This window comes from Staurois parvus, unplaced genomic scaffold (genome assembly GCF_062004578.1).
Source record: "Staurois parvus isolate SC_StPar_1 unplaced genomic scaffold, SC_StPar_1.0 ptg001432l, whole genome shotgun sequence".
Taxonomy (NCBI): Eukaryota; Metazoa; Chordata; class Amphibia; order Anura; family Ranidae; genus Staurois; species Staurois parvus.
In genome coordinates, this window is record NW_028319228.1 from 303678 (window position 1) to 322904 (window position 19227).

The window sequence follows — 19227 nt, forward strand, 5'->3', positions numbered from 1 at the left end:
ATTCATCCCCCATAGTAATTCATCCCCCATATAGTAATTCATCCCCCATATAGTAATTCATCCCTCATATAGTAATTCATCCCTCATATAGTAATTCATCCCCCCTATAGTAATTCATCCCCCATAGTAATTCTTCCCCCATAGTAATTCATCCCCCCTATAGTAATTCATCCCCCCTATAGTAATTCATCCCCCCTATAGTAATTCATCCCCCATAGTAATTCATCCCCCATAGTAATACATCCCCCAAATAGTAATACATCCCCCATATAGTAATTCATCCCCCATAGTAATTCATCCCCCATATAGTAATTCATCCCCCATAGTAATTCTTCCCCCATAGTAATTCATCCCCCATATAGTAATTCTTCCCCCATATAGTAATTCATCCCCCATATAGTAATTCTTCCCCCATAGTAATTCATCCCCCATATAGTAATTCTTCCCCCATAGTAATTCATCCCCCACATAGTAATTCATCCCCACACAGTAATTCATCCCCCACATAGTAATTCATCCCCCATATTGTCTCAATTCACTTACCTTTGCTCCGCGCGTTCCTCTCGCTGTGTTCCCGCGCCGTTCTGGTCTTCAGGATGTAGGCGGACTGAGAGAGGAGTTCGTCACTCTGCCCCGCCTACATCCTGGCTGCCCCACCTACATCCTGACAGCCAATGTTCCACGCTCCGCGGGCCGGATTTTTGAGGAGGGAGGGGAGCGGGCGCCCGGCACACAGAAGAGCCGCATGTGGCTCGCGATCTGCGGCTTGCCGACCACCTGGTGGGCAGTGTGCTCCGGAGCCGCAGCAAAGATGAGAAAGAGCCGCATGCGGCTCTGGAGCCGCGGGTTGCCGACACCCGGTCTAGGAGCATGGCGTTGTAATAGGATTTTAAATGTGTGAGACCTGCTCCTCCTCTAGAGGGAGGTCGTATTAGTAAGTTTGTCGTGCATCTAGGTTTTTTTTAATTCCACGTGAATTTGGCTAGTATCGCCTGGAGTTTGGAGAAAAAGGAGTCGGGAACTGAAATGGGAAGAGTACGGAATAGGTAAAGTATTTTAGGTAATATGCACATTTTTAGGGTTGCTATTTTACCCATTGTCGAAAGGGAAGATGTACGTAGTTGTTTAAGTTCCTGTGGGATAGATTCAAGTAGCATTTTGTGATTGGCGTCATATAATTGGTTTGTTGTGGTAGTAAGTTTCATTCCCAAATAAGGGATGCTATGGTGTACCCATGCGAAAGGGAAGTGTTTGGTCACCATATTTTGGATCTTAGGATAGATTTAAAATGGAGGATTTTGGTTCGTTAAGTTTATAGTAGGAGACTTCTGAATAGTTGTGGAGATGGGAGCGTATCGTTTGGAGTGATTTGTAAGGGTTGGTGACCATTAGGATAATATCGTCTGTGAAGAGACTAATTTTGTGTTCCCTTTTAAGGTGAGTGATACCAGAGAATGTTGGGTCACCTCTGAGTTTGGATGCTAAGGGTTCAATTAATAAGGTAAAAATTATGGGAGATAGTGGGCAGCCCTGTCTGGTGCTATTAGATATCTGGAAGGGTTGTGAGAGTGTACTGTTATTTAAGACTTTGGCAGAAGGATTGGAGTAGAGGGAGAGTATTGCTGATAACATCCAATCTGTAATCCCAAATTTTTGGAGAGTGAGTTTCGTAAAGAGCCAATGGATTCGTTCAAATGCTTTTTCGGCATCTAGAGACAAGAGTAATGAGGGTTGTTTAGTGGATTCAAGTTTGTAGAGGGAAATAATTCTTCTAGTTGCGTCTGGTGCTTGTCGACCAGGGATAAATCCCACTTGGTCTGGGTGGATTAGTGTGGAGAGGTAGGGAAGCAATCTTTGGGCGATAAGTTTGGCATATAGTTTTATGTCCGTATTTAATAGTGAAATCGGTCTGTAATTTGGACCAGTTGGGGATCTTTATTTGGTTTAGGAATGGTTGTGATTTCTGATTGCAGCATTTCAGAAGGGAATGTACCTGTAGAGGCAACATGGTTAAATAAGTCAGATAAATGTGATGTGAGGTTGGGTGCGAATGTTTTATAGAATTTGTTTGTGAAGCCGTCATTCCCTGGAGATTTGCTCAGGGGTAATGTTTTTATGCTTTGTTCTATCTCTGCGGGAGAAATTGGTACAGAAAGATGTAAGCTGAGATGATGTGAGTCGAGGTAAGTTGGTAGTGTCTAGGAAGTTTTGAATGGTTGTAGTTGTGGGTTGGTTTGTGTTAGGGTCGTCTTTGATGTTATATAATTTTTGGTAATACGTCGCGAAGGCGTTGGAAATGTCTTGTGGGTTTGTAAGCAGTGCCTGTGTGGTTGGGTGTTGGATTGTGGCAATTTTTTATTTGAGCCGTTTTTGCTTAATTGTTTTCGATAGGAGTGAGCTCGCTTTATTACCAAGTGCATAGAATTTGGATTTGGTTCTCTGCAGGTTAAGGTCGTAATTGTGTAACAGAATTATTTGTAATTTATTTCTCTCTGAGGTCAGGGTTGCGGCTGTGGAGGGGTTTGGGTTTTTTTTGTTAGTTTCTTCATTCAGTTTAATGGAGGTTAGGAGTTGGTCAATTTGTTGGGACAGTTTCTTCTTGATACGGGAGTTTAGTTGTATGAGGATACCTCTCATGTAAGCCTTGTATGTGAGCCATTGCGTGGTTATGGGTATGTCAGGAGTAGAGTTGGTGTCAAAAAATAAGTTATGCGCTCCTAATAAATGTTTCTTGTGTTCTGGGTTCTTCAAAATTGTAGAGTTTAGTCTCCAGATGGGCGGGATTGCTGAGCGTTGACTGTCGTCTAATGATATGTTGATTGGAGCATGATCTGACCAGGTTATTGTACCAATTTTGGACGATATTATGTGTTGCAGTGTCCATTTGGCTGTGAGGAAAAAATCGATTCTGGAATATGAAAGGTGGAAAGGAAAGTATTAGGTGTAGTGTCTCTCGTTGCTGTGCTGGCATCTCCAGATGTCATAGAGGTCATGGTTGTGTAGGAATTGGTTGAAGGCTTGTTTAGGTAATCTTCTGTTGAAGGACGAGTCTATCTGCGGATTGCCAATAATATTGAAATCTCCTCCAATAATGAGTCTGCCTTGTTTTAGAGAAGAGATGGTGCTGTATAGCTTGTTGTAGAATTTCATCTGGTTTTTGTTAGACAATTGCTAAAGTGTAGAGAATGTTATTTAGTTGGCAGATTAGGATGTGGTAGCGACCTTGAGGGTCAGTAGTTTCTGAAATGAGTCGGAACTGGATAGAGTCCTTTATAGCTGTAGTGACACCGTTTTTTTTCTTGAGGTTAGTAGCCATGAAGATGTGCGTGAAACGGTTGAGGTGACGTTTGGGGTTCTTGTTGGTAGCGAAATGAGATTCTTGTACAAAAAGGATGTCGGCTTGGGTCTTTCTAGTTTCTCTTTGGAGCATCGATCTTTTGAATGGAGAGTTTAAGCCACGAACATTGAGAGATGTGACGTTGATCATAGTGTGAGTCTTTGAGTGCTGAGCAGAATATTTGAGATGAATCTTGAGAAAATGCGAGGTCGTGCGAGTATATCTGTATGAGAGAAAAATCCGTCAGTATTGTTAAAGCGGTTTAGGTTCGGTCTTGGGTTTAAGGTGGGAAGTTCACGAAAGTTCGTCGAGGTCAGGTAAATATTGAAGCAATATTGGACGACTGGTGGTGCCGAGGAGGGAGGTGGAAGGAGGTAAAAAAAAAAACTTGCATAAAATGCAGGTGGTCTGAGTAGCTTCACTTGCTACTTTAGATGTGGGGGGTTTGAACAGGATTTGACCGTAAAGGAGGTCATGCCAAACATATCTTGTAAACATAAAACTTTCTGAACATGGCCGATCGCCAGAGAATGATGATGTGGGATAACAACTTTGAGGTGGTATATTGGTAGTGCAGCAGAGGTGGGTTGCAATAGGATTATTCAGCCTCCATATTCTGGAGATTAGTAGGTGTGGATTGTTGTGCGTCCACAGGGATTATATTCCAATCTTTAAGTAGGTCTAGGCCTGCTTCGAGGTATTTGATTGTAAAAACTCTACCGTGGTGTCTTACGGTTAGTTTTGTGGGGAATCCCCACTGATATGCTATGTCGTGGTTTCTTAAGGCTTTAGTAATGGTAATCATCTTTTTGCAGTTAAGTAGCTTGGTCTTTGAGAGGTCTGCGAATAACCGGATATTTGCATGTGATGGCGGGAGTGCAGATGTGTTTCCGGACGCCAACATAATTTTTTCTTTTAGGTGATAAAAGTGAATCCAGGCCAGGACATCTCTTGGGATGGATGCTGACAGGAATGAGGGTTTAGGTAGTCGGTGGGCTCGGTCTATAGCCAGCTCAAGGTCGGAGAGAGATGGAATGAGGAGTTTTATATATTGTTGTATATAGGATAGTAATGCCTCATTAGTGACGTTTTCAGAGATACCCCTGAACTTGATATTGTTACGTCTTGATCGATCTTCTAGATCAGCTAGTTTCAGATTGATTTGTTCAATGTCAGACGTGTGATCTGTATGTGCGTCAATCAAATCATTATGTGCTGTAATGATGTCACCCATTCTGGATTCAATATGTTGTAATCTGTGTTCTTGTTGTTCGACCACGGTGGTGATTTGTATTAGTGATGATGATAAATTGTTATGTAGGGTCTGTCTGAGCGATAAAAGCATATTTTTCATGCATATCTCGGTTAAAGGTTGGTCTGCTGCAGGGAATGCTTCTATGGCTGGGAGGTCTGTGTTGATCTGAGGTGATGAATGGCTGAGGGCCTGAAAAGTAGGCTGTTGTTGTTCAGGGTCTAATCAAGGTCTAGACTTGGCCGGGCTACTTGTGGTGGGGGACAGAGGGGGAGACAACTCACCAGGGTCCCCTGGGTATAGTGGATACTGCAGCCTGGGATCTCTCTGCAGGACTGAGTTGTCCTTCTCCTGTCTGCTTTCCCTCATGGAGCTGCCGCCGGCACCATCTTGGATCCCTGCTGTGACGGCAGGGAAGAATTGCGTTAATTTCCCCTGCTGTCCCGGGGTTTTCCTCCTCCGGGGCATAGCTGGTGATGTTTGGGCACCTCTTATGCAGGTCACTGTGCGGTTTAAAATCCCTGGTGTCTGTGTGAGCTGCGATCGCTCTGGCGGCTGGACGGAGCATCTGTCACTACACGTCCATACGGGAGCTGGCCGCGCATGCGCCCCGCTGTGCCACTTTTAGAATGCACAAGAGACACTTTAGCAAAATCTGAGCCAGTTTTGCACTTTGTACACAAAAAGAGAGTTGGTCTTAATAAGCTTAGGCTGCATTCACACCTGAGCATGGCATTTTTGAGCATTTTTCCAGGCATTTGTATGCACAATTTTCAGCCTTTTTGTACAGCATTTTTAAAGCCTTTTTGATCTTTGGGGTTTTTTTTCATTAGCCAATAGAGAAAAATATAATCTGTTTCATCAATTGTTGCTATCTTTTTCAACTTTTTCTTCAGCTTTTGTTTTCTTAACTTTTTTTTATATAAGGACTTAAGGGTTAGGGTTAGTGGTTAAAGGTTATCGTTACGATTTTATTTATTAATTTTAGTTTTATTATTCATTTACTTATTATTAATTTATTTGTTAGGTTAGGAGTTAATATTAGGGGTTAGGGTTATTTTATTTATTTATTTTTATTTTATTTATGGTTATTTTATGTATTTTTTTAATTATTTAATATTTATTGCATTTGAGCAGAAAAACGCTCAAAAACGTCAGAAGAAATGATCTAAAATGCATAAAATACGCTTGAATGAAGCGTTTCCATGCATTTCTATTAAATAAAAAAATCAGTTAAACGCACCAGTCTCCCCGATTTAAGCTGCAAAAAAATCTCCAGAAGTTTCCTTAAGCTTTAGGCATTCAGGTTCAAGTAACATGATCCATCTCCAAAGAGAATAATTGATTTTTGTCTCCGCCAGAGTTCTAGAGCTTCAAGCTACAAAATGCTGAGGTGTGAATGGGCCCTTACATTTGGTGCATTCAATGCGACACAATGTAAAAGTGGCGCATTTAATGCAATATAATGTAAAGTGGCACATTTTAGATTTATCTGAATTGGTGTACAAGTCGCTGTCAGAACCAAAAGTGTCGCAAAATGTTTCATGAATTTAGCACAATACATTAACAAGAGGGATTATGCCAGAAAAGTGACATAGCAGCCCTAATAAATTCCTCCCAATATCTTAAAGTGTCCATGCAAAAACTTTCAAGTAATCTCCAAAAAGTGCTCAAGTGCAGTGCAAAATTTCTCCAGACATGTATTAATCCATCCATGAGTGTCATCTGTGATCCTCCACCTCTGAACCTCTGCGGCTTAAAGTGGTTGTAAACCTCAGACATGAAATATAAATAAAGCATATCCCTCTATAGTATGTACTTGTCTCAATTAAGAGCACGAAGTGTAATTTCTGTCTGCTGCTTCCTTCCTTTGCTATTCATATGTGTCACTTCTGACAAGTTTTTTTGACACCAAGAGAAAAGTGGTTACAGGGGACGGACCTCCAGCAGACTGACAGCCTCAGCTCTGTTCCTGTGAGCAGGGAAGGTGTGTCCTCACTTCCCTCACTGATCTCTGCGGAGTGTAATTTCTGCCCTCCACCCCCTTTGTTTCTGAACTCTCCGGCAAGCTGTGTGAATTCAACACTTTGAACGGATGTAGAGGAGAGATGGCTGCAAATATACAGGTACAACTTATGCAGCAGAATTTGTGTCATCTCTGTGTATCACCTGAGGCCAGTCACGTCACTGTATGTAAGGGTTTACAAGCACTTTCAGCACGGACATTTTAAGACCAAGGTCAGCAACCCGTGGACCACGATCTACCAGTCGTTCGCTGTCAGGTGGAGTGATACCAAAAGCACTCCGCCCATTATCCCTGGTAGTTGCCAGATCCAGAACGGTAGCAGCCGTGCAAGCTCAGTGTCTTACACTGGGCAATAGGGCACAATAGCACTTTATGGGTACAACTGCAGCTATATGGCCACAATAGCATAAAGATGCTGCTGTGCTCATATAGATGCTATTGTGCCCATATAGATGCACAGCAGCATCTAAATCGGGGGTCGGTAACCTGTCGATCACAGGCAGATGAAGGGTAGATTCTGCTTTGCCCACCCCCAGACTGCTCCTCCCATATTGCAGAGCAGCGCAGGGAGGGACTGCCTTGTGGGGGGTGGCCAATTACTCTTTCTAAATAAGACAAAATTGTAAACGAATATGTTGCTCACTGACATGAACTTTTGAGGTAGGCCAAGTTTATATTTTTACAGTGACGTTTGTTTTATTAGAACTGTTACGATTTCATTGTGTCATCTTTACTATTTAGTTAGGCCTTACTAACTAAATCCTTAAAAAAAAAAAAAAAAAAAGCCGTTGAACCCAGTTGATCTTTGTTCTCTTTCATGTTGTTCAGGTAGATCTCCACCTCTCAAAGGTTGCCTACCCCTGCTTTAACCGCTTGCTCTCCGCCCTATAGCAGAAGTACTGCTACAGGGCTGCACAAAATCACATATATATATATATATATACGTGATTTTCATTTCCGGGCAGGTGGCACGCGGGCACCCTACCCACACCACTATTGGCGGCTAGAGAATGTCAATCACCTGGTCCCAGCCGGCACACGGCAGTCATCAGACAAAGGTGATGGGAGAGACCTGTGTGTAAACAACACAAGTCTTTCTGCTGTCAGCATGGACATGCTGGTGTGTATTTCTGCACAGCGGAGAGAAACAAAACAGCACGTCTATCTAGTAAAACACACACAGCACACAGTTAACCCTCTGATCGCCCCAGATGTTAACCCCTTCCTGCTCAATGTCATTAGTACAGTGTCAGTGCTTTTTATTAGCACTGATCATTGTATTAGTGTCACTGGGGATGTCAGTGGCAGTTAGTCAGTTCCCACCCAGTGTCAGAATGCCTGCTGCAGTCCCGCTATAAGCCACTGATCGGTGCCATTACTAGTATAAATAAAAATATAAATTCCAGTATATATACCGCCATTTGTAGACGCTATAACTTTCACGTAAACCAATTAATTTACACGTATTGGGATTTTTTTTTAGCTAAGACGTAGCAGAATACATTTTGGCTTAAATTTATGAAGAAATTAAATTTTTTTTATTGGATATGTTTTATAGCAAAAAGTAAAAAAATAATATATATAGAATTTTTTTCCCCAAAATTGTCAGCTTTTTTGTTTATAGCGCAGAAAATAAAAACCGCAGAGATGATCAAATACTACCGAAAGAAAGCTCTGTCAGTGGGAAAAAAAGGGCATAAATGTAATTTATGTACAACGTTGCATGACCATGCAATTGTCAGTTGAAGTAACGCAAGGGGGTAAAGCCTCTGGAGGTCAAGTGGTTAAGATACTGTGTTTTATTTGTTAACCTGATGACGCCGACAGTATGCAAATATGCAGACTCTAAGCTGCTGGGCCTTGATGCCTATTCATGCACCAAAAGTAAACAAACGTGCCTAGAGCACACACCCAGCGCACTCCCTTCACATTTACCGGCGCCTCACGGAAATGCCCCAATCACTACTTGCGATCGCAACCTTTCCGATCATGCGACCGCTGTGACAGCCAATCACGGCTGGCACCTGACCCTAAACCCTGACCCTAAACCCCGCCCCACGTCCCAACATCACAATCACCTTACTTGGCCAGGAGGCGCCGGCACCAAAGGGTTAAGAGATTTGTTATAAGAATTGTTGAAGCACATATTTGCACTGTATAAGTGAGAATTTTAAGAGTAAATACTAAACAATTTGCCTTTCTCCTAGATTGGTTCTACCATACCACAAGATAGACTTCAGTACTCGCCTCTTTCTTTCCCTGGAACCGGATCGTTTCGGCTGATCATTAGCATCTTGGGGACTGGTCCCCTCTCTGTCTCCTTGTAGTTCTGCTGCCTCTGAAGCCACTGCGATAGGACCCCCATTGCTAGAACTTGCTCCTCCACCAATAGGAAATATCCTGAACACACAGATCGTGACGTGTACACCAGATGTAAACAAAAGAGGTGAGTAGACTCGGGACCTGAACATCAAGTAACTGCAGCTGCAGGTGAGTCAAAAGGACAGTTAGGGAAAAAAACGTCTTGGTAATTAGTTAGAGGAGATGGGATGGTGTTCTTGCTTTGCTTTATTTATATTATTATTATACAGGACTTGTATAGCGCCAACAGTTTTTTCTCAGTGCTTTACATTATGGAGGGAGACAGTACAGTAACAATACAGTTCAATACAAGAGGGATTAGAGGGCTCTGCTCCTTGGAGTTTACAATCTAGGAATAGCATATGCTGGTGGCAGCGGACTCTACAGCTGTCGATTTGCTTTCATTGACCCCTACGAGTGCTGCCTTCCCTGCCATGCATCCCGGGCTCCACTGTTCAACTTGCGTGCCCAAGATGCACGTCGCGGTTGTCGCTGGATAGAGGAGAGAGAGACTAGTGAATGTTTGTTCACTGAATTTCCCCTACCCAGTAAGGTCTCAGATGCAAGATATATAACATCACTTCTAGTTTCTGCTCCCACCTTCCCTGTGTCAAAGTGAGGATAATAATTCTAGGCCCATTACTCAAGGTTAACTATAAACTAATGGCCTGTGGGGACTTTTAAAGCATTTCCTATGAGAAATTAAGGGTACCGAAGTTTTTCGCTGTTCGAGGGGTGCATGCAACTCAAAGGCTTGACATGCTTGGTATCTATTTTCTTGGCACAACCTCATCATTTATGTGTTGCTAGAGAACTGACCTTGCTTTGAATTCAAGCCTAGTGTATTCAGTTTTTAATAGGAAAGCGGAGAGACTGGCAGGAACACCAGGAATTTCACACAAAGGAAGCAATGCAAAAAACAGGATACTTTTTCATACAAGTACATGGTACATATCAGGAATATGAAATGTTGGGTTTACATACTCTAAATAAATTTTCTTTGTAAATTAGTCCTGAAATTGTGAATAGTTTTCAGTGTTATAAGAGCATTTTTCTAGTGTTTGAGCACGTAATAAGTGCAATGCAGTTGAGAGGTGTTAACTTTAAGCAAAGTTGCAGGACAGGTTAGATTGGAGCATCGAATTATACCCTTGAGGTTCATATTTGAAATACTGAAAGTTATGCATTTGGTCTTGAAAAACATCATATTATATGCAGCAGAATTTCTTTCAGCTCTAAACCACCTCTGGTTCAAGCCTCAACAAGCTCTGAGGAAGCACTGCAGGCTCCTGCTCCTTATTTAGGAGGGGTTGTTTCCACCTTTACTGATGCAGTGCCTATTTCCCTGCATTTGGAAGCTCAGCCTGCTTTGGTCTTTTTTTAACTCTCCGCTGCAAAACTCTTGCCACTACACCTGCTATTTTACTTCTTCTTCTGTGTGGACTGGAAACACCTTGAAGGGTCCTGCACCCCCCCCCTTAATTGATAAACTCATTCCTCTCCAGTCCAGAGGGACTTTCAACCTTTAATGTCACTTGGGACCAATTCTAGCTATCCTCTACCTAAACAAGGACCTAACCCCCCCCCCCCCCCCCCAGACTCCCTCGGGAGCACCACTACTCCTTGGCGCAGTTAATCTTTGTGTTCACCCTAGTGCCCTATCCCAACACCCCCATTATGGGGTGCCCAGATTACCCACTTTGAAGGGTCACCTTTTTGGATCCCTGCACTCAGCACCCTTCTAAAGGGCCTAACACATGCACGATTCCATTGGTTAGTGACTTGTAGTTGTTTATTGATAGTAGCTACCTGTCACCAGCTGACACAATGTGTGTGCCACAGAATCCTTCATCTACAGTCAGAGAGACTTCTGGGGTGTGTAGGGCATTGGGGGAATCCCATATCAGGATTGTCTCTTCTTCTCAGTCATTCTAGCCCCTCAGAGCTCAGGTTTCTATTTCTATGAGCCTGGGCTCTGAGCAAGACATCCAGATTGTCTCTGTGCACCAGGTAATCCCTGGCTTTCCAGTCTGACCAGGGTGGCATTTTCTCCCCACCCTGGATATGACTTACCATGGTGTGTCTATACTTAGGGATTCTGTCTGGTTCCCTCTTCATTGAGGGACCCTGCCTTGAGTCAGTTTGGATCAGTTCCCTTGGTTAGACTATGTTGGATATTAATTAGGTGTGACAAGTAGTCTAGTCTTTACACTGGAAAATGATAGAGTACTAGTTTTGGCTGCACTGTCTCCCCTAAAGACAGTGCATTGGAATGTGATTCTCTTCAACTGATAGTCTTCATACCAAAGCAAAGGGTTGCATACCTGGTTGTTCCTCTTTTCGTGCATGGCAGGCTGAAATCATCACCAAAGAGCTTTGCATCTCATGGACTGCCAGCAGGTGGAGCACATGGGGTCACTGCTGCATATGTCCCTTGTTGAAGATGATGTACATCTAGAGGACTTCATGGGACCTGGGTATAGATCTTCCATCTGTGGTTGATCCAAAGTCTCTTGCATAAGGTTATCTCAATGCCTTCCTTTGTCCTGCCCTTCTCAATGTTCTTTTGAGTGGATTCATTCCCCTCTGGCAGTCATCTCCTTTGTCCTGATCCTGAGCACCAGGTTGGCTTCCCCTTAGTTGTTAGCAGCTTCCCTTGTCTTGTAGGAGGCTTTATAGCTCATCAGTTTTAGATTGCTTTGTTGGTTGTTTAGGTGATTCTGAGTTTCAGACAGTCCTCAGTCTTTTCTTAAGGGCATGTTAGTGGTCTATTTCTTATAGAACATTGATGGACAAAGGTTCCACCACTCTTTTTCTTTTTTCCCTTTGGTACTGCTTTTCTAAAAAAACAGGTATGCGGGGAAAAAGAGAGGTTATATGTGGACTGACTAGTAGCTTTTCTGTTTGCCAGTGTTCAAACCTCCTGAAGATAGCAGTATAACCTGACTATATCTGAATTATTGTGTCCCTTAATGGACTCCAAGAAATAGGTTTTATGGTACTAACTAATTATAAAGACCTAGTAGAATTTAAAAAAAAGACATCCTCCTTGGTGCCAGGAGGGTCATTTTGAACATTTCTGGTACGTCTCACTTGTTGGACTTTTCAAAAAGTGTTAATCCTGACTGTAAGCAGTGAATAGATCTGAACTTCAAACAACTCATTAACACTTTTACTATATTGAAGTTAGTGCTTGGTAAATTGATGTTTGTGGTGGCTTGGGCTATGAAAACAAATCACCTCTTCAGAGTGCAAGAATGAAAGTATAGCTAAAGCCAATTTCGCTTTTTTTGTTTTTCAAATTTGGATAGAGAAGGTAATGGTTATAACATCACGTTTTTTGCCAGCTGTGTTCCATTCATGAGATTTCCTTTCACTTTCTGTCATGTAAACACAACGGGAAGTGAAAGGAAAGCTTTGGAATTAAAGCGGTATTAAATACAAACACAAACGTTTATTATATTGCAGTTTACCAATTCTAAGATGTGATGGCTGCAGTGGTTTTCTTGTTTAGGTTTCCTTTCCTTTAGTTTCACCTGGTGATCTGGCCAGTTACAGGGATGAGACAAATCATTTACTACTGACAGGGCTGCTTACAATAATCAGATTTAACCTTTATCTCAAAAGGAAAAAACTGTTTGCCATACCTGATTATAAAGTGTTAACTGGTGTTCAGCTTCAGTTTGTTAGAGTATTTAAATTTGCTCATACATCTAACACTCCCCTCCCTCAGATTAGCAATGCTGCTGTCCAAAGGTGCCTCTGTGCTCCTTCATCCACAGTGCAGTGGGGGTACACTAATACAGGAGGTGTGTTACTGACCAGGTCACCAGGGAAAAACAAAGCTAAAAAGCCTAATAAAGAAAACAAAGGCAGCCACCACATCTTCTGATTGGCAAGCTGCAATATATTACATTTTTGGGTTTGGGTTTAATACCACTTTAAGGCCAATTGCATATTAGAGTGTTGTCACTTGAACAAGTATCCCTGGTGTAAGATCTTCCCTCTGTTCTTGTAATGGTGTAAACTCCAAATAGAAGAATCTCTCGCACTTTCAATCCCAGTGACAATGATCAACAGGACAACTAGAGAGGGTAAATCTCCCTAGCAGGGACTCGGGTATTTGGTAACAGTAATTCAAACTCTTCCATACTCTATAACTAAAAAAAGTTTTGGTTTTAGATACACTGTAACTTTGAAATAAAATTTAGGGGTAAAACAACCAATAACTGAGCACCTAGGCTTCTGTTCATTTGGATGTATGGAGAATACCAGAAGATGACCACATGCAACACCTCCTTTTATCCATAGTATACCACAAAAAGCCAAGAAACATGATTAACGAATCAAATAAGTCTAAATTAATATATTAGGGACAAATAAAGAGAAAATCAGAAATTCCCTGATTTGCAAAAACCCTTCATCTCTATTACTGATATGTTGAACTGTTTTTGTAGGTTTAACATTGTATCTCATTGTCCTTTTTCTAGGCTTTCAACAAAAATGAGTACATATGCTACAAGAGTCAAAACATGGCTGTCATCTACTTGGCATGTTAAAGTACCTGATCCCTGGTTAGAAGCTTGCATTAACTGGATTCTGGAGGAAAATGGTGGTTCTTTATCTTCTCAGGCTGAAATTAATAAACAGGTTTTTGAGCAATGGCTTCTTGCAGACTTAAGAGATTTGGATTTCCCAGTGTTGCCCACTGGTATCTTGGATTCTCTAAAATTTGAACTGAATGGGTTTTATGCCACACAAATAGACTCCTTGGTTGATGTCAGCCTACCTGCATATTCACAGCTTCAAAATATAAGAGGACGAGGCAATGGAAATGACCAGGTTACTGCTAAAACACAAGTAACACAGCAGCCATGGGAAGCAAAACCAACCCGGATGCTCATGCTGCAGCTGACTGATGGAACACAAAATGTTCAAGGGATGGAATACCAACCTCTACCAGCTCTTCATGTTGGGCTTCCACCAGGCACCAAAATATTGCTACAGGGTACTATTTCTTGCCGCCTGGGTGTCCTGCTGCTTAAACCAGACAATGTGAAAGTGCTTGGAGGAGAAGTAGAAGCTCTTTCAGAGGAGCATTCACAAGTAAAAGTTCTTTCAAGACTGATTGGAATAGAGGAAAACTCTGTGCCACAGAGGACACCTGGGCAAGCTCAGAGTGCAGTAAGGCAACAGGATGCAATAGAGCAAGAACTAGGGATATCAGATGAAGATTTGTTGGCAAGCCTTGATAATGATGAATTAACCCTCAACAACAACACAATTCCTGAAAGTGGGTATCATAGTAGAAGTGACAGCTCAAATTACAGCACAAGTGTTTCACTGCAGGACCAGGAATTGTATATGCCAAGTACAAGACAGTCCTATATTCCAACTTCTAATGAACCTCCTCAGGTTATTGTGAGAGATGAATCTGAGGAAGTGTATGACTTAGATGATGAGTTGTTTTTGGAGGAAGAAATTCAGAGAGAATTAGAAGAGATATCTATGAATCAGGCAGAGCCTATAAATAGAAATCAGAATGCCTCTACAGAAGGGTGTACTCCTACAGCTGTCACTTCAAATGCGCCATCTACCAGTCAGATTGTCTCCGTGAAGCTGGATAGTCCTCCGTTTACCTATTTGTCTGTTCTCTTTGATGACAAAAGTGGTACATTCAAACAGATAAAGCTAAAGGCCTTTATTGTAACTCTTATTGGAAATCTCACAAGCAGCGGTGGCTTTTGGAGTGTACAGGCCAAAATATCTGATGGAACTGGTTACCTGGATGTTGAAATCAGTAATGACGTCCTTACAAAACTCATAGGGTTTTCAGTGCCTGAGATGAAAAAGCTTAAAAAGGACCCTACCCAGCAGAGCAGACTTAAGTCTGGAATTCTGAAATGCCAAACAGAACTTACTGACTTCTGTGGGATAATGACCATTTCATGCAAGCCCCCAACAGTTGTGGCTTTACAGGATGTCACTGAAGAAACTAGATTGGCATTAATAAGGAGGTTAAACATAGAATAATAATTCCTTTTTATTCTTTAGCCCCTTACTTTTTTTTTATAATAAACTGCTATAGTATGTAAAGCTACACACACCTTTCACAGTCTGATTGCATAATATCCTGTAGACTCCCAACAAATCTGCAGTGGTCTACCTGATTAGCTTTAAGTCAAATCTTCAATTCTTTACAAGATCTCCTTAAGCCTGGGTTCTCATATATGCGTTGCGGTATATTGCATGTGATTCGCACAGGAACCGCACCGCATTCCTGTGCAAATCACATGCGATTTGTGTGCGGTGCGATTGGAGCCTTACATTTTGTATGGATCGAATCGCACCGCACCCGCACCAAAAAGGTGCATGACCCTTTTTTTGGTCCGCACTAGAATCGGATCACATGGATATTCACACCTATGCGATCCGATTCTGTACATCGCACTGCGTTTTGCGGACCGACCGTGTTGTTGACTTAACATACACACCTGCAGTGGTTCGCATGAACAGGGTGCGATTCTGATGCGATACGGAATTCGCACCGAAAATGCTGCGAATTCCGCACCGCATCAGTGTGAACCAGGGCTAAATGAGCAGATTGTACTTTGGCTAGCTTGAATTGTATGGCTTAGAGCTAGAGCTTTCTGCAAAATTTGGCCAAAAGTACAATGCTGATTAGGTATGCTGAATGTACCATCCAGAGCAAATGGAATGGACAGTAACTTAGAAATGCTTTCACAGGTTGGCGAAACCATGTGTATGATTAGTGTTTTCAACATTGAGAAGATGTTAAAGGATAATTACAGCCAAAGCTCTTTTGGCTGTACTTCTCCTGTGGATCCCGCTGCCAGCTTTTGTCACTCAACTGGTCCAGGCTGGGGAAAGATTCTGATTTTAAAGCTGGGATCCACCCAAGAGTCTGGAGCTGCACCTGGCTCAGCCTCTCAGCAAACTGCTGAGAGCCTGAGTCAGCGACTCCCTCCCCGTCCTCAGCCCAGAGCCCCAGTGTGCGGAGGGGGCAGAGCAAATAGTGGAAACTGACTTAGAGCAGCTGTAAGAAATCGGCAGTCATGTGATCGCTGAGTTCTCACATTTAGAGCTGGCAGGGCACAGCTAGGTAAGTATAATTTGAGAAAAAACACGAAGGCCATACTTCTCTTTTAACTCTTACTTGACCTTATCAGAAATGGTTACCAAAAATCTGTGTGCTTTTTGTTAGCCAGTTCTTTGGGCACCCTAATATATCCTCAATTTTTTTTAAACAACATGCCTGTGACAAAGATTTTGCACTGCTTGTTCATTTCCTTCAATTGGACATATGCCCAGACTGTCAAATTTAGATTTAGCGTTTAACATTTGAGATTTAATTATACCAGGTTTGTTAAGAAAAACAACTTTCCTGATACTTATCAATAAAATTTCCTGTTGTTATAAAAATGAAGTTCTGGCATCTGCATTAAATTGCTCAAGCACTTAAAATATTTACAGGCCATTAGGTTTGAAACAAGCGGTCTCACATGGGAAAGTTCTACAAAAAAACTGACCTGCATGCTGGAGTTTCTTAAAAATTTTATTTTTCAGATTGTCTGCATTTTCAGCCTGTTAAACACACTAGCTTCTATATTTCCTGAAGTACAGGCTTCCTTTGGGAAGTAGAGAAGTTGAAATTTTAAATTTTCACACTACACTAAAGTTTTCACATATAGGTCTGTTTGTTTTAGTTGCGCATGGTGATGTGATATTAATATTTTTCACCTATACTATGCAGTATACAAAAAAAAAATGTATTAATATATCTGAATAATTCTTGCAGGAAACCTAGTAGGAAACAAAACGTAAGGATTTTCATTAAAGATGTTATCAGTGCCAGATGTTGTTAACTGTGGCCCATTATAAAGCTTAGCTTCCAGACCAAAGAAATATATATGCAAAGTTCACATTTATATTACCGGACTACTGTTTATTACCTGTAATTCATAGGTTTTTCTCTCCCGATTGTGTTTTAGTTTGATGGATAGTTGTATTCTGTACAGTTTTTTTTATATAAAATGTATATCCTATACAGTAAAAAAATTAAATAAAAGATACATACAATAAAGATACATGCCTTCTGTATTCCATTTATTTTGGCAGTCATTTTCTGTACATGGTTTACTAAATAATATTGTTTCCTTTATCCTTATATTCTTAATAGATCTGAGTCTAAGATTTAAAAAAAAAAAAGCTGCATGAACACAGTGTTGTATTAGTAGTTGCCCTAAAGTTGATTATTGGCAGCTGCCTTCCTTTTTGTAGCATATGTTTTATAGCATTTTTTTATCCAAAAGTGAATCTGTGAGGACAGAATTATTATTTTCTTTATTATTTATTTCAGGTACTTCTATAGCGCCGTTAATTTACGCAGCAATTTACATACATATATTGTACATTCACATCAGTCCCTAACCCTCAAGGGGCGTACAATCTAAGGTCCCTAACTCACATTCATACATACACATACTAGGGACAATTTAGACAGGAGCCAATTAACCTACCAGCATGTCTTTTGGAGTGTGGGAGGAAAGCGGAGTACCCAGAGTAAACCCATGCAGTCACAGGGAGAACATGCAAACTCCAGGCAGGTGGTGCCATGGTTGGTATTTGAACCAACGACTCTAGTACTGCCAGGCGGAAGCCACTGTGCTGCCCCGAATTATAGAAGAATTATAGAAGATTTTGTTGCTTAATTCATTTTAAAGATGCAGGTTTTAGGGGGGTTATGCTGATCCTTTTAAGTGACCTGCTTTACAAAAAAATAATTCTTAAACATGGTAAAACTGTTATGCCAAAGTGCTGCCATACGGAGAATGGGAGAGTGTGCATAGTTTTGTATAAACTCCAGCCAGCTCAGCTGAACTGCCACTGTAGAGGCTCTGAGAAAGTGAGTACCGGCTCTTTCTGTAAATTTGGAAAATTCCTACTTAATTATTTAGGTGTTCAAACTGACTTTAGTATGGATTTGAACTGTCGCACCCCATGAATTAGATTTAAACAGAATTCTGGTACAGTGTATATCCAGCCAAAACCTTTTTTCATTTCTTTCGGGGCTGTTTTGAAGAGATTTCCCCTCACATCCTGTTCTGCTGGCTGACAATGTCTGGTGGAATTAAGGGAAACTCTCCCAACAGCAAAACAAACATAAATAAAAAACATTTCTTTTAGTAGAGTATGGTAAGGCTAGAACTCCTTTTCAGATTTTTTTTTTTCTGTTTGTGTCGTCGTTGCAGAATTTCTCACTTCCTGTCTGGTAATACTGTTATCAGCAGGACAAGAAGCGTCCTCTGTAACGGAAACCTGGAAATCAATAAAAGCCTGAAACTAAAAACAAAGTTGCTTTGATGCTCACCTTAATGTGTAATATGGTTCATGCAAAAGAGATTTCAGAGATCCTCAAAAAGAGGCATTGAAGTTAAGAAGTCTAGATGTTCGAAAGAAGCCTAACCTGTGTCTATTGAAATTCTTTTTAAAATGTTTCTGGCCATATGAACTTTAACACATCTTCTCTTCTTCTGAAATATCTTAATTCTATCAGACCTTATTTTAATCTATTGTAAAACAATATGGTACCATTTTTTTTAACCTACAACAGGGCAGGTCAGCCCTCCATATGAACAGATATAATCATGTACTTGAAGTCAAAGAAGATCACCGAAGCACAGAGCTCTCTAAAACCGACCCAATTACTGATGGATATAAAAACTGACAAATGGTCCATTATCTACCAAAATATCAGTTTTGGGAACACTGCACCTTTACTCAGAAAAGCAGATTTTAGAACATGTATTATTTATTTATTTTAGGTACTTATATAGCGTTGTCAATTTACGCAGTGCTTTACATATATATTGTACATTCACATTAGTCCCTAACCCTCAAGGGGTGTACAATCTAAGGTCCCTAACTTACATTCATACATACACATACTAGGGCCAATTTGGACAGGAATCAATTAATCTACAATGTCTTTGGAGTGTGGGAGGAAACCAGAGTACCCGGAGGAAACCCACGCAGGCACAGGGAGAACATGCAAACTCCAGGCAGGTGGTGCTGTGGTTGGGATTTGAACCAACGACCCTAGTGCTGCCAGGTGGAAGTGCTAACCATTTAGCCACTGTGCTGCATGTATTCTCTTTTTCTGTGGAGCTAAACTTTAGGTTACCCACAAGTTTCTTTTCTTTCCTCTCATGTCTTACACAGTATATGATG

At 41.3% G+C, this 19227-nt stretch overlaps 1 protein-coding gene across 1 annotated transcript in view; it reads left to right on the forward strand.

Moving 5' to 3' along the window:
- RMI1 (RecQ mediated genome instability 1) overlaps positions 1 to 17082 on the forward strand; it is a 56699-nt gene extending 39617 nt beyond the window's left edge. Inside the window, exons 2-3 of the mRNA XM_089662105.1 lie at positions 8823 to 9061; positions 13467 to 17082. Coding sequence (XP_089518231.1) covers positions 13480 to 15009 — 1530 coding nt within the window. The 5' untranslated portion in view covers positions 8823 to 9061; positions 13467 to 13479 and the 3' untranslated portion in view covers positions 15010 to 17082. The remainder of the gene's footprint in view (positions 1 to 8822; positions 9062 to 13466) is intronic.
- The last annotated feature ends 2145 nt before the right edge of the window (positions 17083 to 19227 follow it).